The 26,400-nt window shown below is 43.3% G+C and overlaps 1 protein-coding gene across 3 annotated transcripts; it reads right to left on the bottom strand.

Moving 5' to 3' along the window:
- Positions 1 to 4: 4 nt before the first annotated feature.
- Positions 5 to 25,320, bottom strand: LOC117587932 (probable phospholipid-transporting ATPase VA). 3 transcript variants are annotated; one of them, XM_034278919.1, is made up of 15 exons: positions 25,202 to 25,320; positions 24,289 to 24,409; positions 17,307 to 18,531; positions 5,321 to 5,501; positions 5,075 to 5,254; positions 4,872 to 4,996; positions 3,732 to 4,811; positions 2,962 to 3,666; positions 2,732 to 2,899; positions 2,338 to 2,677; positions 2,088 to 2,273; positions 1,832 to 2,032; positions 1,583 to 1,770; positions 1,377 to 1,517; positions 1,153 to 1,201 (listed from the first exon to the last, which is right to left on the bottom strand). In XM_034278919.1, the coding sequence occupies exons 3-15, from the start codon at positions 18,299 to 18,301 to the stop codon at positions 1,153 to 1,155; spliced, it is 4,539 nt and encodes a 1,512-aa protein (XP_034134810.1). In that variant the 5' UTR covers positions 18,302 to 18,531; positions 24,289 to 24,409; positions 25,202 to 25,320. The 3 variants fall into 3 exon arrangements, with proteins under 3 accessions (XP_034134811.1, XP_034134812.1, XP_034134810.1); XM_034278920.1 differs by lacking the exons at positions 24,289 to 24,409; positions 25,202 to 25,320 and having other exon boundaries at positions 5 to 1,201; positions 17,307 to 18,301; XM_034278921.1 differs by lacking the exons at positions 24,289 to 24,409; positions 25,202 to 25,320 and having other exon boundaries at positions 1,145 to 1,201; positions 1,432 to 1,517; positions 17,307 to 18,301.
- Positions 25,321 to 26,400: the final 1,080 nt, after the last annotated feature.

Raw genomic sequence — 26,400 nt, 5'->3', positions numbered from 1 at the left:
TTAGGTAAATATACATTTATTTCATTTAATGATTTCTTGCTTGTCCAACAATGTATGTAAATATTCAGCTAACGTTTTCAAATCTGGTTGAAATATGTAGTACAACTAATGGATTACAACAATTGGATTCTAACCGTCGTACGTACAATTATAATAGTAAGGATGGGGCAGGGCTAGTGGGGTAGTCGCACTAACCAAATAGTATAGTATACTATACTAAATAGTATAGTATTAAATAGTATAGTATACTATACTATTTGGTTAGTGGTAGTCGTTAGGTAGTGGGGACTTTAGATAAAAAAGTAAAAAATCGACTGTTCTGTTTCACACTAGAAACACAAGGAGAACAGACGCTGAGAGGGGAGAAACACAATTCTGTTAAATACTTGAATTCATATACATATACATACTATATATACATAGGTAGGATAGGGTTGTTTGGGGTTTAAGGTATGTATTTGTATTGTATATATATACTGTATCTTATGCTTAGGTATATCCTTCTTCATGAGTGTAGAATCACAGCCTTTTCATCGAACTAAACTAGCATTTTGCAGCACTTAGTTCTGTTGTGTTTTTTGTTGAATTGTCAAGTATTTCCGTTGTGTGTTTGATATATGTATATACTCTATATTATATTAATTAGTTGCTAGTGGGGGAGGGGGTGTTAAGTAATCATAATCATTGTAGTCATAAAAAAATACAGTGCAGCAGTGTATTTTTTCTCAGTTTTGTTTAACAATAAGTAGCGGTTTTAGCCTTGGTTATGGATCGGGTTCTTATATACAAATAAATATATAAATTACGACATAGGGGGGGTGGGGTGTGCCATTGCTTTCTAGTTAACATTCCAACCAAGACTGCTGGTTATCTATTTGATTCCTAAGTGCTTCCTTCCACAGAATCTATGCATTAGCTAAACAATCTTATTCAATTTGTTACTAAGTACTCATACATTTTAGACTAATTGCTTTTAGGGGGGCGAGTGACAACTAATCTACGGGTCAACTAAGGGCATAATTAACTAACATAACATTGTATTATTAATCGGTGTCGAAAGGCCACATATTTAGACTGAAAGCACACATGTGTTTTTTTTGTTTGTAAGGTTTCTAGTTGCAGTGAAACGTAGGGAGTTGTTTTGGCGCTCGATCAGGTAATCGTTGTTATAATCTGATTCTTAGACCCATAATCGGTGATTCTGAAAGCAATAAAAACAGCATTTAGTTTCCATAAAGTCTAATCAAAGGGGTAAATCAAAGCAATGTACAAATAAAAAGACACAAAATTATAAAAGAAACTCAGAAACGCAGCAAAAACAACTCAAGAGACGTGCAGGAAAAGGTATCAACTATTCATATTTTGTGCCTTTTTACCTATATATTGATGAGGCTGAGGTGGAGCGCGACCAAGTAACTAACAAACCCTCACCTCTGCTGCGCTCTCGCTTGCTGTGCAGTAGAACCTTGGTGCTGTCATCGGGGCACAACGAAATGCGCACCGTTGTCAATATAAGTCTGTAAACGCATAAACAAAGTAAGTTATAAGTTATCCAGGTGGGGGACAGTCTTTCTGGTCTTACCGTGGCAGCACAGCCACCACTGTCGATAGGAGTATCACAAGCCAGTGAACAGCGGAGGAGATGCACACAAATATCACCCAATAGGTGGAGGGCAGGCCAAAGCAATTGACGCACCAATAGTTGTACGCAAACGAGAAGAGGTAGAAGGAAGCCAGGCTAACCACAATGGATATGACATGCAGCACAGTCTACAAGGAAACAATGAAATAAATTAGCAAACAAATAATTAGCAGGGGAAGCACCTCGTACCCAGGAACGTATTTCAATGCAACAGTGCACCAAATTGGCAAACAGACAGGAGGCTGTGATCGTTGTGCCAAACTCCCAGATGCCCACATCGCTCTCGGCATAGGCGCACAGCGCCACAAAGAAAATTACCAGACTCTGATAGAGTGCATCCAGTAAAATCAACCAAAAGTCGTGAGGCCTGTAAGCAACGCCCAAGCGACCCTGAAAATACAACCAAAGTCAATCAACGCTCAAGTTGAAGGCCTTTAAAACTTACATTCTTGTAGAGATATGGATTCTTGAGTAGCAAATCCTCGGGCACTCGCTTGTCATAGACACCAATGGCCAGTGGCGGCAGTGATGTGAATATCAGATTGTACAGCATCAAATACATTTGATCCATCATCACAGAGCCAGAGAAGCCACAATACAATTGATACCAGAATATCAGAAATACAAAGGCCTGTAAAAGGAATCAAATCATAAGAAAACAAAGTTTAAACTGTCATTAATCGAGTACTTCATACCGCATTCTTGTAGAAGAAATATAGTATCATGCGCGACAAACGATCGTAGCACCAATAGCCATGTGAGAGCAGCAGTCGCTCCAGGTACCGAAAGCGAGAGAGCGTGAAATCGGCAGCCATTACAGCCTGCATTCCCTCCTGTCCAGAGATGCCAACACCCACATCGGCCATTTGTATCATGGACACATCATTCGCGCCATCTCCAATGGCCAGTGTGCGCAGATTGAGCTCCTCCTTGACGACCTTAACCAGGTAGGCCTTTTGCAGTGGCGTAGAACGGCAGCAGAGCACAGAAGCGCAACGCTTGGCCAGTCGTAGGAATGGCAAAATCAATTTGGATCTGAAAAATATCAATTAAGTAATATATCTGAAAGCTGCATAAACTTCAACTTACTTGGGATCCAATATAAAAGTCAATGTTTTGCCATCTACTACCAAGGCGCGTGGCTTTCTGCGTAGCGTCTGGCTGTAGCCGATTGAGGATGTGGATTTGGCATTCTCCATATCCGTCAGATAGAAATTAATAGCCGTCTCGGCTGCATCGCGAGAACGTGCTGTCAATCTGCATAGAAATCAATCCAATTAGTCACATATTTTGGGTTAAATCCCTTCGTATTTACTCACTTGATCAACTCCATTTGCTGTGTAAAAAGCTTGGCAGAATATGCTATATTTATGGCCGTCTCGGGCTTGTCGCCCGTCAGCACCCACACGGAGATGCCTGCCGCAAGCAGCGATGCTATCGTCTCGGGCACACCGTCCTGCAGGCGATCTTCAATGCCCGTGGCACCCAGCAGCGTTAGATTGCTCTCCAGCTTAGCGAAGGAGTCGCGCAATCTGCGCTCGCGATTCTCCAGCGACATTTCAATCTCCTGATGCCGCGCCCACCAGTCCGTGTAGTCGGCCGAGTTCAGGGTGCGCTTGGCCATCACCAGAATGCGCAGACCCTCGCGCGCATAGCGATCCAACTGCTGCTGGGTCTGTTCTCGCAGTATGCCCTCGGCGCTGTTGTGCGGACACGGCGAGAGGACGGGCATGATCGTGCTGTCCGCACCCTTGCAGTAGAGCACAATCTCCTGGGTGCCCGTGCGACGAACCACAATCGACATGCACTTGCGACTCGAGTCAAAGGGCAGAATCTTGAGTATTTCATACTCGACGGTGGCCCTGGCCGTGGGCATGCTCACGAGGATGTGGTTCGGGCTGCGATTCAGCAGGCAGCAGTCATAGCTGTAGGCAGCATTCACCAGAGCCAACTCATCTGGACTCTCGGCTTCGTACAGAGGACGACCATCGGCGGTTCTATAGATGTTCTCCGTTTTCGTTGAACTGAAAGTAAGAAAGGGAAAATTATGAGAAAATCCATTGATAAAAGTCTCGTTCACTTCACTTACGTCATTTTCAGACGCTTCCCTTGGGTCTTGGCATTCAGGAAGGTCGCTATGCTCGTTATCTTCGAGTTGATGGCCGCCTTGGCCCTGCCCGTGGGCGAGATGCTGTTGGACAGCGCCTTGCTCTTCATGGGCGGTGATGGCGACTCCGACTCCGAGTTGGGCGACGATTCCGCCGAACTGCTGATGGGCGACAGCGTGGGCTGATGGCTCTGTGCGGGCATTGCAAAGATTAGATTGGGCGGTGGTGAAGGCGTCACGGAGCGTGACTCTGCCAGTCGCATATAACGATCCACTGGGATGGATCCCGGCTGCTGCTGCTGTGGCTGTCCATTCAATATGGTTGTCGTCGTCGTTGTGGTGGTCGCCGTGCTGCTAGCCATCAGCTTTTGTCGCTGTTTGTTGTGCTTCAGGTTCGCCGGACTGCAGCCCGTCTGCTGCTGCTGCTGCACTTCAATGATGCCGCTGGCATTCATCAGATCCCGATGCGGTGCCGCACTCACAATCACCGTGTTACATATCGCCAGCACCACGAGGAACTCTTGTATTCGCTGTGCGTGTGGCGTCAGATATGATCCTTGCGTGAGCAGCGCCATGTCATTCGTCAGCGTATCATTCGGCACCAGTGGAGGAGCGGGCGCACCCGGCTTCGAGTACATCTTCTCCAGCTCCGAGGGCGGGTGGTTGTAGTCCGCACCGTTCACAACGCAGCGACGAAAGATCATCTTGTTCTCGGTGAGGGTGCCCGTTTTGTCGGAGAATATGTGCTGGATCTGACCGAGTTCCTCGGTGATGTTCATGGCACGGCATTCGGTCTGCTTGTTGGTGTCCGCATCGTACAGATCAATGTTGTTGTGAATGTGAAAGACCTGCAGGATCTTGCACAGCTCGATGGTGACGTACAGCGACAGCGGTATCATCACCTGCAGTATAATTATGTATGTCCAAAAGGTCCACATGCCCTCGAGATTGGCATTCACCTCGAAAGGCAGATACGGGACGGGAAAATTTGTAAATGAACTCAGCCACATGGTGCAGCCGATGGCCCCAACAATGCACAAAATAAACAGTATTATCACACACCTAAAAAAGAGCAGGAAATTTAATATAAAGAGCAAAGATTGAGCTGGTTCATGCACTCACCATATCACATCAATATTCATTTGCTGTTCCACCTGGGAGCGCTTGTACCTTGGACCACTATTATTCAGCATTGACTTTGTTTCATGTCCCGCATAGACCACAATACCCTCGATATAGTCCGTATTCTATAAGGAAATTGAAGACACAAAGCATTAAAAGATATTCTTTTGATTATAATTAAAAATTAAAAATGTAAGCCCTACCTTCAGTCTACTTTCTCTTAACAAAAGGCACTCGGTCGATATGGGCACACGCTCCCCAGTTGGATGTATTAAGGCCCCATGAAATCTATATAATTTTGTTGTCGGCGCATCCGCCTCCACGCGGCTAACAAATTTGCTAGGTACAAATATGCTCTGCCTCTCCTCAAAGCCACGTACAACCTGCAGGCAAAATGTATATCATTTAGAATGTTACTTATCAGACAGACATAAGCCCGAATCACGTACCTCGCGACGCTTCAGATTCGTTTCGCCATCCAAATCGCAGGTGTCTATGTAGCATACCCCATGGGGGTCACTGCTGCGCAACAATAAAATATCTGCAGGCACTGTCTCATTGTTTGAGAGATGGACAATGTCGCCGACACGCAGGTCCTGCCATTTCACACGCTTGTAGCGCTCCGTCTCACTGGAAAGAGGATTGCAAGATTGTTATTAATTGTGAAGTGCCATTGAGCAAAAGGTTTTAACATGATTAATCGATGAGTTTGAAGTTCAAAGCGGCCGCCAAACATTTGTCGAATTTCGCTTTCAAGTTTAAAGTTCTAGCAAAAGTTTCGCCGCTTTAAATATTCAACTAATCAAACATGTAAAAGGCTCCCGAAATGTCAGTGAAGGATCCTTGAACATGAAAATGTCATAAACCGCATGTAGATGGGCACGTGCCCATGTCCTTTGGGCTAATGTACTTCGAGTAAATAGTCGGACGAACAGAGATAATCCCCCCCATGTAAGAGCCCATGTACAATATTCATGAATGTTTCGTCATAGCCATCCCGAGGGCTGCCCCTACAAGTCTCCAATTATTGTCAAATGAACACATTGATGGGCCACGCAATACAATTTACATGCGACCCCGGGATGGGGCAGGGCACTGGATCAGTGAGGGGAATATGTGTAGTAGTTGTCAGGGAAAGTAGTCAGTAAGTGAGTTGAAAGGTAATGCGAGGGAGTTGCTGCCTCGACTGATGGACATTTGAGCAAACAGAGAGCGAAAAGTGCTCTCCACGCCACACAGAAAATACACACATTTAATGTATGAAAGGGGGGCAGTAGTGGGTCTGGTCTGGTCCGGGTCTCGCATGTGGGTTAGTTATTAAAGTAACAACTAAATTGCTAAATAATAAGCCGCCGCTCTGCCCTCGACCTTGGCCGAAAGATGATGATGATGATGGACACAGAAGAAAGGGGAGTAGCAGCAGCGGCCTTTTTCTTTTTTTGCGTCATGCTGGAAATTTTATTCGCTTTCATTTTGATGATTTTTATAAAGTCGCCTTGGTTTGGGATATCACTAGCTGGCCATGGCGTCATCTTTTTCTGCTTTACGCTGTTTAGATATTTATTAAAAAGAGTCAGCGAGTCCTGCGGTTGAGCAAGGACATGGCACACAATATTCCCATTTAATTCAAGTTCATTTGGCCAGGCGAAAGCCAAATTGTTATGGTTGGAACATGTGTAATTTTTCAACACTCGCGTGTCCCCAACTGCCTTTGCCCCCCATGTAATCTCATCCTCTGACCTTGCTGACCACACCCACTTCCTCCTTTCTGGCACTCTCTCTGCGCTGTCACACTTTGCTGTGGCTGTTGTTGTTCTGTTGTGTTGTCAGTGTCATGTGGCATGTGGCGATGTCCTTGCATTGCTTTCGCCTCCAGATTGTTTGTGAAAAGTACCCTTTGGTTAGCGGCGGGTACATGCTGGTGTTTTAAAGGCACCCAAAGAAGTACTTTCCATAAAAAAAGTGTTGTTAAAGAGGGGTAATTTTAGGACCGCAGCCAGAGTCGCGTATTCAGGTTTTCCCTTCAAAGGGTATCAGATATGTTGACCATCAACGACTGCACTTTAGTTCCTGTTTTTCTGTTTGTTCTGTTGTGTTATGACATGGCCTGACATTTGGCTGACAGACAGACAGACAGACAGACAGACAGTCAGTCAGAGAGACAGACGGCCACAGCGGAGACAAAGTAATACACCTGCCATACTCCTGTCTCATGTCTTCTGTGTTGTGCTATCCTGCATTATTCCCTGGGCATGGGAGCATTCGGTGGTGAAAGCTTTTGCCATCATTTTAATTGGGTCATTAGCCAGATTGCAGCACATTCTAACGCAACACAGAGACGCTCCCCTGTTGCTCCTTCTCCACTTCTACACTTCCCCCTGGAGCTCTTGGGGTTCTATGTAATTATATTTGTTCAAGTTAGTTCTTGTTCTGGTCCGCTCTCTGTGTCTCGGTGGCTTGGCCCCAGTCTTTGGTCTTGTCAGTTGCCTTTTGCTGGTCTTTTGATTGCATTTCTCTAATTGACTGTTTCTTTGTTAACATGGCCCCCAACAGGCAGACAGATGGACAGCCAATCGTTGTGCTCCACAATGCATTCTCCCGGCCACAGTCACAGTCGCAGTTGCTTCCATAATTGTATTCGTTTTTTTATTTTCCTTTACTTCATTATCTGCTGCACAAAATTTGCTCGATAAGATATTACCTCGTACACCCCGTAACACCTGGTCTATATACTTATTGATTTCGTTTGTTGTGAAATGGCTTATTCCTGTGATATGACGACATGCCCAGCCATTCATTCAGTCCTCCCATAAACCTGTATTGTTCAGGCTTTTATTATATATACAATCTCCAATCGGAAGACTATAGATTTATTGGCACACAAAATGTTACTTTATTTCTGGGAACTGCTAAACGCCTACGACAATAATGTTGATATTTACTGTACGATAAATAGTGATGAAAACTTCACAATTGTACTTGAATCGCTTTTTTTTGTATACTAAATGTTGTTGCTGATTGTTTATAGAATCAATCTGTGAAACTTCTACCTGGAGTTCCCATTCGAAGGAAGAGTTGTGGCAGGAATATTTTCTTTACTAATGGAAGGACTTTTCCCCCTCTGCTTGGCACTTATGTACTTTCTAGTGGCGAAAACTTCTCATAGTCATAAACCTTTTTCTGGTCCTAAACCTCTTTATATAAATTTGTATTTACGATATTTGCAGTCTTTAAGGTCTCTTGAATACTTTCTGCTGCTTGCATGTTCCTTTTTTTATTTATTTAAATTTCTTTTATTTTTATTTGAGTAGTTTTTGCTCCCTTCCCGCAACCATTATTATTTTTTTGCCATATTCCGTGTGTGTATTTTTGTTTTTACTTTCACTGTAAGATTTTTAGGTCACGTGTTAGTCATACCCGCTCGCTGACCAGCGACCAGACACAGCCGGAGCCAGCTCCACCAACGTTCATTAATCATATTCCCATACAAAAAACCTAAACAAAATGCGACATACCCGGATCGAAACGAAACAGATCGGAACTCCATTTGTTTGTCTCGAAGTGTGTAATGAAGGTGACATCTGTTTATCATCAAATGAGCAATATTCAGAGTTGTTTTCAGCAGAACTCGAGCAGTGTCTGCCGTGACCTCCCCTCGTGGGTGGGTGATTTGCCAGGACCCAGGGATAATGCAATGTCTGTAAACTTTTGCTTCTATTGTTGCATGTCATCCTCTAATTGGGGGCAGGGCCTGTCGCTGTTCCTCCCCCTCATCGCGATTCATATTTACAGCAAAGGCGTCCCAAGTTGTTGAATCTTTAATGAGGCACGAGAGGTGGTGGTGGTGCCGGTGACGGTGCACAGTGGAGCAGTGGGGCACCAAGGGTGTAGGCAATTACCTCTCTGAGGGCGCACTTGGTGACTCGATTTATTAGGCGTTTTCGCAAAATGCAAAATTAATGCGAGTTTAACTCGACGATGGGCACGTTGATTGCTCGCTTATTTACTTTGACTCAACGAAGTAGCAGCAGCAGAAGTGGCAGCAAAAAAAAAAGAAGAGCTGCCACGGCATAAAAGTGAAACTCACGCAAACTCCTCAACCCAATTTTCCCCCATTTCTATTCCAATTCAGAGTTTTGTTGTGAGTGACGCCTCCTTCTATACCAAAACCCAATTCCAATTCCAGACCCAATCCAAATCCTATCCTGAGGCTTTGATGCGTGTGTCAGCGGCATTTAAAGGCAACTCCCACCAGACGGTGCCTGGTGGCTGTTGTTGCCTCTGCAAGTGGCATTTAACACGTGTTTGCCCCTGTCAGCCCCTGCTCAAACGATTCCGATCTTGGCCTAAAGCATTATTAAATATATGTCTGTCGGTCTATCCATTGAATGGATCTCCATGTAGTTTTGCTGTCTCACTGCACTGTGTACATTTTATCTAGATAATGCAGAGTGTGTATCTGTATAATAGTAATACTCGCTGTAATGTAGGTTGAGTAGTGATGGGGCTTTACCTCTAGATAGAGGGGATTTGCCCAATCCAAACCTTCGCCCTTCAAATCTTCTAGCAAAGTTTTGCTGCCAGATAAGACATGAAAACTGCAGTCTCCCTGTTAGATCGGTTGGTTGCTATATTTATGTTGATTAAATGATGTAATCTTCATGTGCCCCCATCAATTGGGTCAAGGGGGTTCATGTGCGCTGATCGTTTTCTTTAGAGAATTGTGCTCAGTGTAGCATTGAACCATTTTGGTTCTTCCCATTTGATTATTTAGTGCTCTGCCCTCACTGTCGTCGCCGTTCTTTGCCATCGTTCCCCATGCCACTGCACATGGAAATTTATGTGGCAAATGTGGGTCATGCATGTTATAGCCACTGGGGGGGGGGAGCAGGGAGACTAGTCGCAGGGAGCACGGAGCTGGGTAATTTACTTAAAGTTCGTTAAACGTGCGGCCAGAAGTTACCCCAGAAGAAATGCGCATGACTTGCCCCTCACACGAGTCAATAAAATGGCCAGAAAAAAAACAAAAAACATAATCAGTAATCGAGCGATTTCTGGCAGCTAACTGGAGTGAGTTAATAGAGGAAAAATTCGAGCCGACAAACCAACAACCGCTAATATTCCCATGTTCATTCATTCATTTCCATTCTTGCATGTTCAAGGCAAGGTTCTAGTTATTTAAAAGGCATTTGTGCACATAGTCCCTGAGTAAACAATATGCGTGGGGCAGCGATAGAGACGGACAACACTCCAAAGTCCCTGTAGTCACCACGTACAGACAACAAATTAGTGGCCCAAAACCCTAAAACCCAACGAAGCATTAGGCTTCAGGTTGTGTAAACACTACCCGGTCTCCCCCACTTAAACTATTCAGGCATAAATAATTCAACATTTAATAAGGCTCCATGCCCCCACAACAGAAACAGAAAAACAGATAAAACCTCGAAAGATAAAGCGCACACAGTGAGGTAGCTCCCAGGCTAGATCTACTCGTCCTCTGGGCACGTATGGGGTGCCCTACAACTGTGGGTTTGGGTAAATTAACACATATTTATTCGTTATGCCACTGTCCTTCGTATTGCCTAGAGGTTTTTCACTCTCTCTCTCTTTCACTCTCTAATTGGTCTAATAGATATCCATAGACAGATACAGGGAATGTACAGGGAACGGCTGCGGCTGCGGCTGCGGCTTTGGGGCAAAAGTTTCTGTGGACAAAGTCTACTTTTTGAAGGATTATAAATCACTCTGGCATATTGTTGTTTAACTAGTTATTAAGTGGGTGGATAGTTAAAGCGACTCTGGTTGGAGGCTAAAGAGGTTAAGGCAGGTTTATGGAGAAAATTCAAACAGCTGCGGCATGAACGTCATTCGCATCCAAAGTTAAATTGTTCTTCCAAGTGGAACAGACTTTCAAGGTAAATTTCATTAAAGAAAAAGCTCCCATTGACTCACACACACACACACACACACATCATTAGATTGAAGGTCTCGTCCTTGCAATGTCTATCAAGCTGTGCGCTGCTGTTCCTGCTGTTAATGCACTCAAAGGAAAGGCGCACCCCAAAAGGCCATTTCCTTAAGCAGAAAACTAGAGGGAAAAAGGCAGAACGACGGAAGGGGAAAGAGCAGTAGCGGTAGAGGGAGGGGAAATGATAGAACAGTAAACAAACAGAGCACGCAAGTGAGTTTTATAATCAATTTTTAAAGTTTAGTTTACCCACTCACCCACATGCAAGCAGGCCATGGAGATAATCATGGTGGAGGCGTGGCTCTAGATACGCCTTCCAGTGGTGGTGCTTGGGTTATCTGTGTGTGCCCCTGCGTGCCTCTCTGTGCTTCATTGCCTTGACTAAAAGCCATCGCGCATGAATCAATCATGTAAACATTATTAAGGAGAAACCAAAGGAGGAGGAGGAGCTGTGGCTGCAAAGGAAGGCGTCGATTTGATTCGGTTCGATTCAATGGAGCACAAACTGCCGCTTGGACGGACAATGGACTTGCCGGGTATCTCCCAAATGAAAATGAAAATGAAAAGACAGTTTGGTCATGTAATTAGCCTGTGGCACGCAACCATCGCCCTCTACTTCAGTTTCCTCTCCGCGAATGAAGGTGGAAAATTGGCCTACATATGCCACGACTGCTGTGTGGTCTGGTCTGTTGTGTCCATCGGCTGTTCATTTCGCTCAATTGCGTCTCTGAATGAATTATTAATAATACACTTTTCCCCCACACACACACACACACACACATTCAATGGAATGTTCGCCACACGAGGGAACACACTCCACATGCGACAATTATCACGGCTTCGGGCAGCAGACTGGTGGGAGGTGAGAAGGTCAATTATTGGGAAAGGCCACATACAAGCCACAAACTCTCTGTGGCAACGAGTGTATTTGTTCAAACCCATTCAACACAATGTGCCACTGACCAAAACAGAGTCTCCTCCTCCGTGTCTCATATTTCTCAGTGAGCTTGAACTCTGCCTGTCAGCCTGTCTGATGTGTCGATATTTTTGCTTTAGGGAGAAACAATTTGTGACTTTGAGGTAGATATTTGATATCTATCACGCACATATTTATCTAACAGACTAGACTCCTTACGCTTATCTCTACAAGAATTTGCACTCTGGCATTGCTCTACAAGTGGCAGGGCAAGACGCAGGCAAACGATAGGTAAAGAGATTCCAGCCTCCAATCTTCCATCTTCCATGCAAATAAGATACACAATTTCCCAGTTTTGCTGTGTGTGGGAACAATCGCATTCTTTGTACAGCTGAATGCCAGACCAGAGACCAGACCACACAAAACAACCAAAGCCATTCAAGTGATCTTTTGGGCGTTGATATTTGTTTCCTATTTCTAAAGAAATCCCTGAGAGCGCAAAAAGACAAACACAAAAAGCAAACTAGTGCTCGTCGCATACTAATTCAATTTATTTCTAAAGTGTGGCAATGAAAATATGAACATAGTAGAGTGGTTTTCATAGATAACCATTAGATGTTGGGTAGATAGTAGTTTCCAGTAATAATTTTGATTAAATTCCCAGAGCTTCCGCTAATCAAATAACTATCCTTCCTGGCACAGATTCTCTGTATTCCTGCCCTTCCATCTCTTTGAAATTCTTCCATTTTCTATACGTGATCTATTGAAAGTTATTTCTTCACTGATACAAATGCCAGAGATATTTGTGTCACTGGCATTCGCTAAAATATTATCTAAAGTATGGCACACTCTCTGATGGGAACTTATGGGTGAACAAACCCTGCAGATTGTTCAGAATATAACGATTGAAGCATGTGTTTCAATGAATAGATAATAAATAACGCGATTCGCTTTATTTCCATGATTAATAGCCAAAAATGTTGAGGCATTACAGCGGTAATTATGCATTTTTGGTGTATAATTTGTGATGTTTTTCGATATTCAATACGTCTTAATGTAAGCACCTTGAACCCAACAGAAATCTATGTCCATTGCACATAATATTTTCACATACTTATTGTACATCCACTCTGCTCAGTCGATTGTCCCTGGTAGCAACACACACTCTAGCCTGAGCTATGGCTTTGCTTGAACCCAAACTCAAGACGCAAGTCAGTGACACTGCAAGACCAGAGCATAGATACACGGCCAAGCCATAGATACGACCAACTCAGAGATACGACCACGCCACAGATACGAGTACGAACGAGTACACAAGATATGAGCAGAGAGCAGTGTATTGAAAAACTTGACCAACAGCCGCAGCAGCAATTGCAGCATGGAGTATGGAGTATGGATAGCCATGAAGCCATGGTGTTAATGGTCTTTGGGTTTGTTAACATGGCCATTAGATGGCTGGCAAATGGTTGGAGGGATATGTTGCTGCAGATCAGGTTTAGGCCCCACAGAGTGGCGATTCTTGCTAGACAAACGTCAGTCTCCTCAGACAGAGACGCAGACTGCGACTGAGACATCATCGAATGGAAGCCAGACGATGATTGCCAACCGGTTTGCTACGGGGAATGGAAAACCCGTTTGCTTTGTGTGTGTGTTTGCTGTATTTTAGCATTTTCAATGTCAGAGTTTGGAGAGGCAAACCTCCCCATTAAGAGGCTGTAAGAGCTGCTCCGCAAAACAATAAACATTAAACATTAAACCATTATTTTTGCAGCCAAACATTAACCCACAAAAGCGTAGGAGTGAAGATCAGCGGGCACAAGAATAGATACGCCCCAGTAAAGCATAACTATCGGTATTTATCATCTGGTGCTAGAGCCACACACAGCAGCTACATTTCGGACATTCGAACATTTTACGGTTGCTTTTCAAGGTTAGTTCTCTCTGTCTCGTGCGCCACGAGTTGTTCTTCCCACAACCTTGGGGGGCAAACATATTTTATGCAAAAGAATCACACAGAGGAGCAGCAAAGTGGCTCCGCCCCACTGCCAAGTCATTACCACCTGAGGTTTGTCTCAGCTGCTGCGAATATATTCATGCAGTTTCGGTGAAAGTGCACACTTGACACAGCACCTGGGCTGAGAGATACAACATCTGGTGAGACTATAAGCCTACCTACCTGCCTTCATTTTACTTATAACTAAAGTTATTCCAAATAAATAAAGGGAAATGAGCAAAGGTGCGTGGCATTTCCCACCAAATAATGGTTAAAGGAAAATGGTTGGAGCGTGTCGGAAATTGAATACAAAATGTCAGTGGGAGACTCATTAATCATCCAATAGATAGTCCTTGGCGCCTTATGCAATGTATAACCACGTGTTTTGCCTCCAAAGGGCAAGAAAGTCAAGTTCAAAGGCAACAAAAGTAGAGTAATGGAAGTGCCATGCGAATAGCGAAAGTTTTGCAGAAAATAATTCAAGTAAATGCTAAAAAAAAAGAGTGGAAAAAGTTTTCTTGTTGTTGTTTACAGTTTCCATACGTTTTCTGGCACGATTCTTGGATCCGTCAGCAGATACACTCGTACGTGTGGGTTACATAAGACCTTGCATAAGCTGGGTGATCGCACAATAAATGCAATTCTTTTCATGGAATTCCCTCACACAAATAGCTTCAGTGTGCTGTGACCTCGTCCCCGCCTAGTGATAAGACCCTCAGAAACCACAAAACGGATGGCAGACAAGCTTTCGAGTGAGGAAGTGGGGGGTGCGGCATTTTTTTCCAATGAATTTATTGTACTTTTCAAGCCATAGCAAGTCATGCCTTTTGCAGGGCATATCAATAAGAATGCCGAGGAGCCGCAGTAATCAGTGGGAATTGACTTGATTCGATGCAATTGAGAGACCCACAGTTAGGAGATACAGATGGAAAACATAAGCAAAGAGTGGAGCTTGACCTAATGATGGGAAATGTCTAAGGGGGGATTTTCTTCAGGTGAAATCGCTGTAATTTCTTATCAAAAATATAGTTAGAAGTAAAAAACAGTAGATGTACATAAAACTCTACATCCTTATTGCATTTGCAACTGGATTGAATCACCCAAACATTCCTGGTTTAACTGTTTTTTGCAGATTGCAAATACATATTTTACTTGGCGCAGAAATATCTCTCTTGGGGGCAGTTCACAACTTCCTGTATGACTAATTTCCTTTTTAAATTTCTTTGGGCACTAATTAAATTCGCAGACTCTTAACACATCAAACAATTTGTGGGTTCAATCAATAATTTAGCACATCCAGAAACGATTCCGAATCCGATTTGCTTGCAATTAACACAAACTTTAAAGGAAGAGAGAAATCTCTTGTTTTTTTTCTTCTGATTTTTTTGGTAAGAAATTGTTGCCAAATAATGAAATATATTGTGCTGTAACCTTTATCCAATAATTTAATTTGTTCGCCAAGTAAATGTCATTCGTAAACACCGCAAGTAATTCACATTTCCCATTCGCAGTCGCACTTGCACTCGTGATTCATTTTTCTCGAGCATTGCCATAAAATTCATGATTTTCGATTTGTGGACAACATTCGAATCGTGGGGAGGGTAGAGGCGAGGGTGTGGCGTCAGTTGGATGGTCAGGGCCGTTAAACTGGAAACTTTTGCTCCACTCCACAGTGGAATGGAATGGAGGCCTGTACTCCAATCCACTCTGAACGCTGGCCAGAAGTTCGAGCTGTGAGTCAGCTGTGGATAGTCATGGCTCCTCTCTTGCTGACTGCCATATTTGGTAGCCCCTCAGTGTCTCTCTCGCTCTCTCTCTCGTATGCGTGTTATTTGCATTTATTTGCATGTAACTTGTGGCATATACAGTGGAACCCAATGAAGCAGAGCTCATAATCAGCATAATTTCACACCTTTCACTCCCACTAACGCAAGTGCCTAGCAATCCCACACATTTTCCTCCTCAATTCGTTCCATTTCTAATCCGATTTTACCCACTGTGCCAGACCCAAGCATTTCATGGACTACTTGACAACAACAACAACAACAACAACAGACAGAAGCGACAAAAATCTTTACAGCAACAGCTACAACAACAATAGCAACAAAATCACTATGGTTTTGGTTTTATGACAATTGTGCAAAAGGGCGTAAAAGAGAATAGGGAAATGCAAATATAATTAGCAACAACAATGTATACACGAGAGTACGGGGTACGAGGCACTCGTAAGTTCATTGGTCAGGCGAGCGAGGCACACGGCACACACGAGACAACACAGAGAGAGAGAGAGAGAGAGAGAGAGAGATTAAAGGCAGGGGAACTTGAGAGAAGAGTAAAATAAAACTGTTTATTTTAGAAGGTACATGCAATAAAAGGTAAGCCAAATGCAGCTATGAACCACCAAAGTGACTGCTACACTTCACCTTCTCCCGCAACCTACCTTGTTTTCCGTGTTGATTTTGCTGCTTGGTTAGCGGCTTGTGCTACTGCAAAACGGAAAACAATTGGATACCAGGAGGCACGGCACAGATCCCAAGAGGTAAGAGTTGTTGAAAATGTGAAGCATGGTGCAGGGACAGGGGACACGGTAAGTACACGTGCAATGCAAGTAAATTGTCACTTGGTTTGGGAAAGTCTGACAAACGGCATCGCTGCCTGGCTTGATGGCTCCAACGATCAGGGCCTGCGGGAGGGCAAAAGAGTGTCAAAAGTATGCGTCAACTACGCTCAAATGTAGGACAACCCCACCACAAGAGAGAAGAGGGGAGAAGAGAGCCAAGCAGAGGAGCAGAAGAAAACAACAAGAAGAGGCAAAGAGGCAAAGACAGTTAGGGAAAGTTTACAGACAGAAAGAATTGCTGCTATTTTATGTACCCTGGAAAGGGGGGGTATGATAGCTATGACTATAAGGCTCACAAATAAGTCTTTGAATATCTATAAAAAATAATAATAATAGCAATTTAAACAAAATCGAAGCACCTATCACACATTTTCCACAGACACAATGTTTCCCCAGGGGGTATCCATAGATTCACATCCTCAAAAGCTACCCTTCCTCTGCTTGTTAGCATTTGTATTTGGTTTGCTTTTGGCTGTTTATCGAATTCTAGATCACGTTTTAAAGCACACAGAAAACAACACAAACAGCAACACACAAATTGGGTTCAACAAATCATGCAGACAGACGGCGGCCCAAAAATTAGCATGAGGAGCAACCAGTGGTCCAAATGGGAAATCCAGACCAAAGACCCCCCCAGACACTCATTCAGCAGAGTGTTCAGAGCATTCAGAGCACACCAGCCAAACTGTCTCTCGTTCAAATCTGTCTGGCCGGAGGGCACGAAATGTGGAAATTGGTCAACAAGAGTCAAGTTCTTTGATGGCTTTTGGCACTGGCTTACATTTCTAACCAAACAGTTGGGGAAAATTGTAGTTTAGCCAACGGGAAATTGGCAAATTATGGCTTAAAATAAAGTCAAGATTGTTCTTCCTGTCTAACATTTTGTCTGGGAACTGATTCTGGGTTTAAAAGTTTAATCAATAGAATAAATCACTCACCCATCGTACACCCGACATGTGGTGTTGTTTATCCGCTTATCGGATGCTCTTCTCCTACGATCCTCAAACAAATCCTTGACCGCTGTTACGCCCAGCACAAAGAGCACCGGGATCATGGCCACCTCCTTGCCAAAGGCATTGATTGCCGGCACCCAGTTGAGTAGGACGATGAAGATAAAGTACAGATTGGCCACGCGATGGAACTGCTCCAGCAGATTCTTCGGAATGAACGACAGGAGGGTGTACTTGGTGGTGCGTATTTTGTTGCCCACAAACTGCCCGTTGGGATGCTCCCGCTTGGGCGTCTTGGGTGGCACGGTGTGATTGGGCACCACCATGCGGTAGCTGCGCTCCTCGAACTTGTCACCGGTGCTGTAGTTGCAGAGTGTCAGCCGCTTCCACCACGGTGGCGCCTCAGTGCGTCGCAGCGTGTAGATGGACTCGGAGCGTGACGCCTGGCGGGAGTGACCGCGTCCTCCCGTCGCCGAGGTGGGCGCCGAGGGCTCGCGCACCGCCTCCTCCTTGTGTCCCGGCGGCAGGATAAAGTCTGTCTTGGAGCCAACGCGACTGTGGCCCCGACCCGAGGGCGCGGCACTGCCCGGCGGCGAGTCCGTGATCTGTCCCTGCGAGAACGCTCGCTGGTGGCCCTTCATCGCGGACTTGATGGGCCGCCCATTGGCCCCGACAATGGCGCCGCCGCCGTGACTAACGGATCGCGCATGGCCGCGTGATGGTCCCGCAGGATTGGCCACCGGCATGCCGGGTACGCTACCTATCAGCGGATTCCCGCCCGGAAACACATAGGTGCGCTCCGGTTCGCCAGCTGCTCCCCCCACAGCTATACCGCCCGCTCCAGCGGTGGCTGTCATCATCAGTGTGTTGCCGTGGGTGGTGCCGGGGATGTGGCCGTCGCCGGCCAGATTGGGCGGGGCCGAGCGCTGCTGCTGGACAACTAGAAACTTTCGCCGCAAGTCTTCGGTGTTCGCTGAAGGCATCTTCGCAGGCCACAACCATCAGGTTACCTTCTGTGGACCGTGGGATATGTGTGTGTGTGTGTTTGTATATGGTGTGTGGGTTCTGGATGTTGCTTGATGGCTTCCAGAGGTACTCCTTTCTAGCAGCACCTGGGCTCCAGCATGGGGCTATGCCTCATCGCTGGCACGACGACGAGTGATGTCTCATCTGTTGCACGACTGCCATAACGTGGGGGTGGGAGAGGAGAGATCTGAAAGTTGAAGATGGAAACACAACAATTACATTTCAGGCAATAAAAAAAATACAGCAAATCGCGGGGCTAATTGCTGTTGCTGCTGCTGCTGCTGCTGCTGATGGGAGTTTATCGAACTCCGGACGGAGGCACTTATCCACCGAAACAAAACATTAAAATGGATAAGCAAACTACAGAAACAACAGCAAAAACACACCAACAACAATCAAAAAAAAAAGAAAAAAAAGCAAAATAAAACGCTAAAAACGAATAAAAAAACTTAAAGCCCGCCCTTGATTGGGGGCTTCCGATAAGCCAAGCGAATGCGTGGATGGGGAAAACGGAGGCGTCGTGGAACACGAATTGCCCCCAAGGTCATGCGTAACGCGGGTGGGTGATACTCCTAAAATCTTTCGACTTTGTGGGTCTCAGAGCCATTGTCGCTCACTGCCAAAAAGTTCAAGGCTGCCCTTAAAAGACGACAAACAGATTGAACTTTGATTTTTAAGTTGACAGACGGACAGAAAGCACTTCCTATTCCCCTGTCCAAAAAATCGATCTATAAGTCCACTAATATATTCGCAAAACCCATAACTGGGTTCATGGCAAACCATTCAAGCATTTATAATTCGAGAGAACATTCAACTCTTGGGAGAAACAGTAGCCAGGCATTCATTCATTCTTGAAAAGTTTCCCCAGCGTTCAAATGTTTTTTTTTTTCTACATGAATTTTCATGTACAACAATTATGATGGGAGAAGAAGGGAAGGGGTGGTGGTGCGGCTTGAGAAGCAGATCAATGAACGCCTGTAACAGAACTGTTGTAAAAGTTCAACAATCTCTATTTAAAGAATATCTATAATGCCAAAAGGGAGATTTTCTTTTAAGTCTTAAAGCTCCACAAATATTCGGAGCATTTTTTTGGCCTTTCTAAGCCTCCAAAACGTGTAAGCAGAATTGTTATTTCCATTATTTTTGGTGTCCCATCAATTTTTATTGAATTTAAGTGCTCAAAAAAGCGTAAAACATTCCCCCATGCCTTTTCTACGCTCTTAATTAAATGAAAACAAATGAAATTCTACTTGTTTTTTTTCGTGTCTCAATTTGTATTTACTTAAGTTTTTCATTGAATGATGAACTAATTTGGTAAGCAATTCCGGATTGCCCATATATATATAATACCAGTATATATAGCAAATATATGTACATATACATATATTTATGTGCATTTTGAGATTTCTTCTATGTATTCTATGTATGCCTTGAGCAACAAAAAATCTTCATATGAAAGCTAAAAATGAATTTGGCACACGACCGAATTGTGCCTCAATTTTCTTCCTCTTCAAGTTTTCTTTTTCGTTCGTTTTGAATGAGATCTAAATGGGTAAAACATTGTAGACCCAATCATAAATCAAGCAGACAATGTATATAGCGTACGAGTGTACATAAACTTTCTATTTAACGAATGAAACTTAAACATTTGGTTGGCCATTAAGTCATTTCATTGGTTCTTTGACTCTCGTCTCGTCATCGACATGGCTAAGAACCATTAAAGCCGCCGTCTACCCTCCCCTCTGCTTCCCGCAAACAAAACAAAAGTTTGCCCTCCGCTACAACTATGACTGTCTGGCTGGGCACTTTTGATTTTCCTTTCTTGCTGTTTTTATTTTTTTACGAGCTTCAGAGGAACAAACAACTTTCAAGTGGCCAAAAACTTGATTTATTTTGGCCAGGCCCAATGGTTGAAAGACCCCCAAGAAGACGGCCCCGCCTGCCCAGATAAGTTCACTTTTGTTTCGTCTAATTAGTGGAAACCACACCACATACGCGAATACCCTCGCTCCCAGGGGGCATGATGAGTTCTAACAGATGTTTAGCTATGAATTGGCTGTACAAAGTTCCCATTAGCGAACAGACACTGCACTTTTATTTGACTCTTTTTATGGCCAAGGGTATCTAAAACTTCGCTATCTTTCCGATTCTTTTCTGTATTTGTGGCTTGTGCTCTTCTGAATTGCCCTCATTGCGGTGTTGTCGATACTCGAAGGCGCAGCAGCAAATTTGAAATTATTTTTAGCCACGCACATGCGAAATACTCGTAATCCGAAAAAAGATAAACATTTCCAGCGGTGGGCAGAGCCCAAAACCGGCAATGATTATCGGGCCTGAAGAGCGCTGGCCAAAGACTTTAATACAAACAAAAATAAAGTTTATTGCATTTGTCAAGCCAGATGTAGTTCAGAGATATATAGTTCCCACAACTACTGATCATGTTTTGTCGTTTGTTATTGAACGGTTGAGAAAACTAATTGGAAAACCAATTTGTTGAGGTGGAAAAACTCAGGCAAGTCTCGCGCTCGCTGAACTCACAGCCTTACCACATCAATATTTAAAATTCACTTTGGCCATATTTTTCATTCGATTGAACAATCAGTGGCTCCAATGGAATGGCCGCGACCTTGCATTGAAAACGCATTTATGGTCAGGCCAATTATAAATTATATATAAAATAATGCATAATTATATTTAAGCACTAGGCAAAGTGTTATTAAAATTCACCAACGTATTTATTTGTATTATAATAATAGTTGAGAGTGCATTTAACCAGTTAACAATAGGAGGCTTGAACCAGCATCAAATTATGATTATTTATAAGTTTTACAATCTACGACTCGTCTCTATGGATTGTACCCATCTGCATAAATATTATTTTGGATGGAAAAATGCAGAAAAACAGGTTCCTTAAATAAATATTTAATTTTCGTTGCTTTGTTCCATCTGTTCAAAGGCGATTTCGCACTGAAAACTGTTTACAAATTATTCTTTCAATTGGCAGCTATTTCAAAATAGATATTTATTTAATGAACAATTCCCATCCATACATATTTACATAAACACACCCATATATCCATTGCAGGGAGCACTAACCGATAAACACAAATTTTGCTACAATTTTGCAGCTTTTAGGATTTATTTGAATTAAGTTTTAGCCAGAGCTCCCACTTCCCTTTTGTCAGCCATCAAAATTAACTGAATGTTTATGTGCACTTATCGGGGAAGGTTCAAAGCACATAATTCCATAATTGATATTGCAGTCTGGGGCGATGAGTAGTTACTGCACGATATCAAGACAAAATTATATAGCGGGGGCGACAATTGTAGCTCAACTCCATTCCGTTTTGATTGGGTGGGTAACGTAACCCAATTTAAATCCCTTCGTGACAAATTGCAAACAAAACTCTCTATATATTATATTCTCAGTCATTTTCCGTATGCTAATTCCGTTGGTTAGCTCCTCCGTTGGTTAATTAAGGCACAAGGCAGAGTGAATTTGAATCTGAACAATGGCAGTTGGAAATTTACGATGCTTTGGCATTTTGACATGGGAAAACTTCCGACTTCCATGGGAATAAATGAATATTCGCGGCAACAAGGCAAGTTTTCAGGGCAGAAAACTGGCCAAAAGCAGAAGCAGCATTGGAGGCAAGAAGGCAAGAAAAAGTTTCGCAACTAATTAGAAACTGTTGACTGGTTGACGGGGGCGCCGACACTCCCGACGACACTGTCTTCGTCGACGCTTCTGTGGGTTGCTATCTATTCAATTACATCGAGAAACGTCACCAGCGCCGACAAAGAGCGGGCCGGAAGAGGGGCACAAGAGATGGCCTAGTGGCAAAACAAAATTTAATGTCAGAAAATACGAAAAACAAAAAAAAAACCGGAGGAAAGTGGGGAGAATTCCTCCTGTTGAAGGAATTCCACTCCTTTTTGGAAGACTCACGAGCAAATCGCGATACACTCACGCCACCATCTCTATCTCTCGGTCGACTGATTGAAGCTTTGACCCACCAGCAGAAATTACCATATTAATGTATTCAATTATTCGCATTCCATCTTAATTTGCCGCAGTACCAGGGGATCGATGTACTGTCAATTCACGACGAGCACAAACTAGCACTACCGAGTACCCAGAGTGGAGTAATAAAAACAATAGACTTTTTCTGCCATCCAAAAGTCATTACAGTTAATGGCAAAACAATTGGTGGCGGGGACAGAGAACGATAAAGCGAGTTTGTTGGCTCTTAAAAATTTTAATTTAAAATATGATTAGAGCTCTGCACATGAGCTTTAACTTTAATGTTGGATTTTTTAACTGAATTTATCACTCACAGGAAACGTACGAAATACACACCAAAATGTGCACTACATTTTAAATTGGTTGGCAGATTTTGTGTGCAATCCCAAAATCCAACAAAAACAAAAAACAGCTACCAGTGTACAAAACTCTGCTGAACAACCAAATAAAATGCCAAAGAGCAAATCATATCAATGTGATAACGTAGGTAAGGGGTGGACCTCCCCATATTGAGCGATAACCCAACGCCAATCAAAATGATAAAAGAGACTTCTTTATGGACTCTATCCCGGCGAAGCCACAACGTAGGGGAACACAAAACGGCCATAGCACCATGAAAACGCGATTGATCGCAACAATCGTTTACGAAAAGTGTCCAAAGGTACTACGTATGTAACATATAATGTATGGTAACATAACACAATGAATACCACATACGAGTAAGAGTAGTGCATGTTCCACGACAGCTGTCGGTGATAAGAAAACAACAGAGAGCCACGCGTGAGTACCGCCTGGCCACGTACGCCCAGATACAGATACAATGGGCATTCCAGACAGAATTTGCTAATCAAGTGACACGCTAGAGGAACGAACTACCGTTTATGTGTAGGCACTTCTCTTAAAAGCTGGAAAACCCAGATGGAAGATTTATTATTAGTTTACTTTCTCGTATTTGTTTTGCAGTCATGAAATCTGGTGGGGTAGCCCCTGTTTGGGGCAGATAAGTGAAGCGGGTGGTAGGTAAATTTCAGTCATAAAAATTAAACAAATTCAAAGCTGTATATTAGTGGCCGTTAAATTGTAAAAAAACGCAAGTCAGATAAATCTGGCAGCTTCTGTTTCCATTGCATTGCGAATTGGAGAGTCAATTGTCTGGGAGCTCTGCCATAACGGTACCTGGAGCAAAGTAAGTGAGCATTAGAGCGAGAGCGAGAGGGAGAGTGAGGGATTGAAAATAAAGTACAGTTAATAGTTTCTTGAGCAGCTGTCCATCTCCCTCTCACTCTGCAACTACAATTAGTAAAGCAACTAGCTTTGAACTCAATTGAGATGAAGCGAGAGAGAGAAGAGGCACTCGCACAGTGGTTGGCATGGCCATTAACACGCACACACTTTCGGAAAAGGGTTCAAATGTTACGAGGGCCATGTGGAATTAGAGCTAAACCGTCAGATGTGTGTATGGGTATGTTAATTATGTCAAAGGTATGGCTTTCTGCTCTAAAACGTAACTCAGGTAAGTGCATGCTCAATAGCTGTTATGAAAATGATTCCTGGTTTTCAGCTTCCCCAAAGTGTACCTTGCCTTCCCATTGTATCAAAAGTATCAAATGCAATGCAGCAGCAGCAGCAGAAGAGAGGATTCGACTGGCAATTGCTTTTATTAAATGACGGTGCAAGTGAGAGCGAGAGGAAAGGAGGATCACGATCGGTATGACAGAGGGAGAGCGCTAGCGAGACGGAGGCAGGTAAAAACCAGTCGTTAGGGGGTGGCAGGGGGGACACTCTGGCCGGCCTGGCCTGGTCTGCAACGCTCAACTGGTTCTTAGCAGCTAACTTGTTTTTTCTGTAGATTGTTTGCCGTCTGAGGTTTTTATTTGCTAATTTTATTTGCTATTTTTATGGTAGCGGGCCAAAACGTACCTTAATCCAAACCAAATTATTGACTCTTTTTGCGATCCACTTGTGTATTATTTTGTTGTATTTCCAAATAAATTTCGCGTTGCGTGCCTTTTTTAGGTTTATTTAATTTTTATTTATTTTGCTATTTTTTGAGAAAGAAAAGAGGAATTTTGAGCGGATGCTGCGACCATAGCAACAGAATCAGCACCATATGCTGCATCTCGCTCTTGGCAACTTATGATAACCGAGGTCAGGCAGGAGGAAGGAGCAAGGGAGATGGAACATCGATGCAATTTCGTAACTGGATTTTTACGATTCCTCCTGTGATTTGGGAGACGCGTGGGGGGAATTTGTTTTAGTTCACGTTTTTAGTTGTTGCACCACGAACAAACACACGGTAACAGCCACACAGCCACATACATCAGCACGGAAATCAAGAAACAATACAAGAATAACCAAGCGCAAGAACAAGACAGCAAGTACAATAACAAAAACCACACACGCTAGACTGAAACAGCAACCACAATCAGCCGCTCACTTTTTTTTCGTCGTTCATTTCTTTGCGGGAATCCGAATTATTTTTGTTGTTACTTTTGCCACGAATTTAGTAGTGGCCCTCGCTAAGAATTTCAATACAAATATTATGGCCTGGCCTCAATAGCATTTTCACTTCTTCACACACACTCGCACACAAAACACGGAACAGTTGTTGTTAGGGGGTATCATAAATGAAAACATTCAAATATTACATTGTAGCGGGGAAATTTTCCCTTATTATTGGATTGCAGATATTGCAGATGTTATGTTTTGGCTTTCACACGAAATTCCCGACGAAACAAAGAAACAACAAAACAAACGACGACGAAGAGCGTAACAACCAAAGGAATTTTTCAACAAAAACCGCACTAAGGTAACAATTTTATTGTAATCTTACAGAAAAAACATTGAACTGAGGGATGTCTGTGGAATAAACGAAACCACTTTTCGGAATTGTTTAAAGCGCCGCCAACCGCCAAGTTTAGTTTCCGTTGTTTTATTGACAAATTGACGAATTGCGGAATTGAAGAACTGACGAACAGTGTGACCGCGGAATTATCGATACCGCCAGACCATCGAAATTATACCAAAATATACCATTGAATCTTGAAAATATACTGTAAATATACCGTAGTCTTAAACGCCATTCCACGATTTTGATGTTCTATTTAATATTACCAGCTTGAAAAGACTTTTAACACTGAAGCAGTAATAAATTTCGATTGAATTGTCAATTTGGCTTATTATAAAAACATATTTTTATTGGAGTGTATACCTTATGACCTTATATTTGTTACGAGCCTATTTGGTGTTGGAGCACGGCCGGCTAGCCAGTCATCCCAGGGCTGAGTTCTTCCCAAGCCCTCAGCACTATTTGTTAATTTGGTAATAATATTTTGAACATCTCAAACAAATACCAAAAAAAAAACGATAATTCAAAAAAAAAATGAACATCGGTTTTTACTCTACAATATAACCAACAACCATCTCTCCGACACAGACGTGGACAAGTTTGAGGTGCCGATAGTCGACTTTTGACATACCCTACCTGAGATCCGACTCAGAATGCCTCAAATCTTCTGCCCCCCCCCCCCCCCCCCACACTACTAAACACACTTAGCATTTCCTTTTAACGTTATAATATTTCACTCAAAAATTAACACATAATTATCTACTACATTTAAGTAGCGCGTCCACCTATTTACGCCTCTTCAAGTTAAATTATTGGTTGAAATATAGATTTATGAGAAAATAAATATAAATACTGTAAATATACATTGAACTCATTCTCGTAGTTAAAATATCCCCAAGAGTATACAATATACCGTCGATGAGAGGGATAAGCAGTATGTAACTAATACCATGTGAAGCGTTTGTTTTTTGAACATTGTTAAGTTTACTTCTATATTTATCTACTAGTAAAATCACCTTCAGTTTAAGCCAACTGACCCGCGGATGCAAAGGTCCAGCACCAATTCCTGACCTACTATACAGAGAATTCCCTATGCGGGGCCTCCATTTTCCAGGGCACTGCACCTGATGCCTTCAGATACGTTGTGAAACCATCACGAATGAAGCTAGATACGTTCTCCCTTC

The sequence above is a fragment of the Drosophila guanche genome, unplaced genomic scaffold (genome assembly GCF_900245975.1).
Source record: "Drosophila guanche unplaced genomic scaffold, DGUA_6, whole genome shotgun sequence".
Lineage (NCBI taxonomy): Eukaryota > Metazoa > Arthropoda > Insecta > Diptera > Drosophilidae > Drosophila > Drosophila guanche.
The sequence above is the reverse complement of the archived record's forward strand: the minus strand, read 5'-3'. Positions and strand labels throughout refer to the sequence as shown.

Coding starts and splice junctions, on each gene's coding strand:
- LOC117587932 (XM_034278919.1), bottom strand. CDS start 18,301: ATGCCTTCAGCGAACACCGAAGACTTGCGGCGAAAGTTTCTAGTTGTC. Junction 4,812..4,871: donor ATGAATATTGATGTGATATG/GTGAGTGCATGA, acceptor GCTCTTTTTTAG/GTGTGTGATAATACTGTTTA. Junction 2,033..2,087: donor ATCCATATCTCTACAAGAAT/GTAAGTTTTAAA, acceptor TTGTATTTTCAG/GGTCGCTTGGGCGTTGCTTA.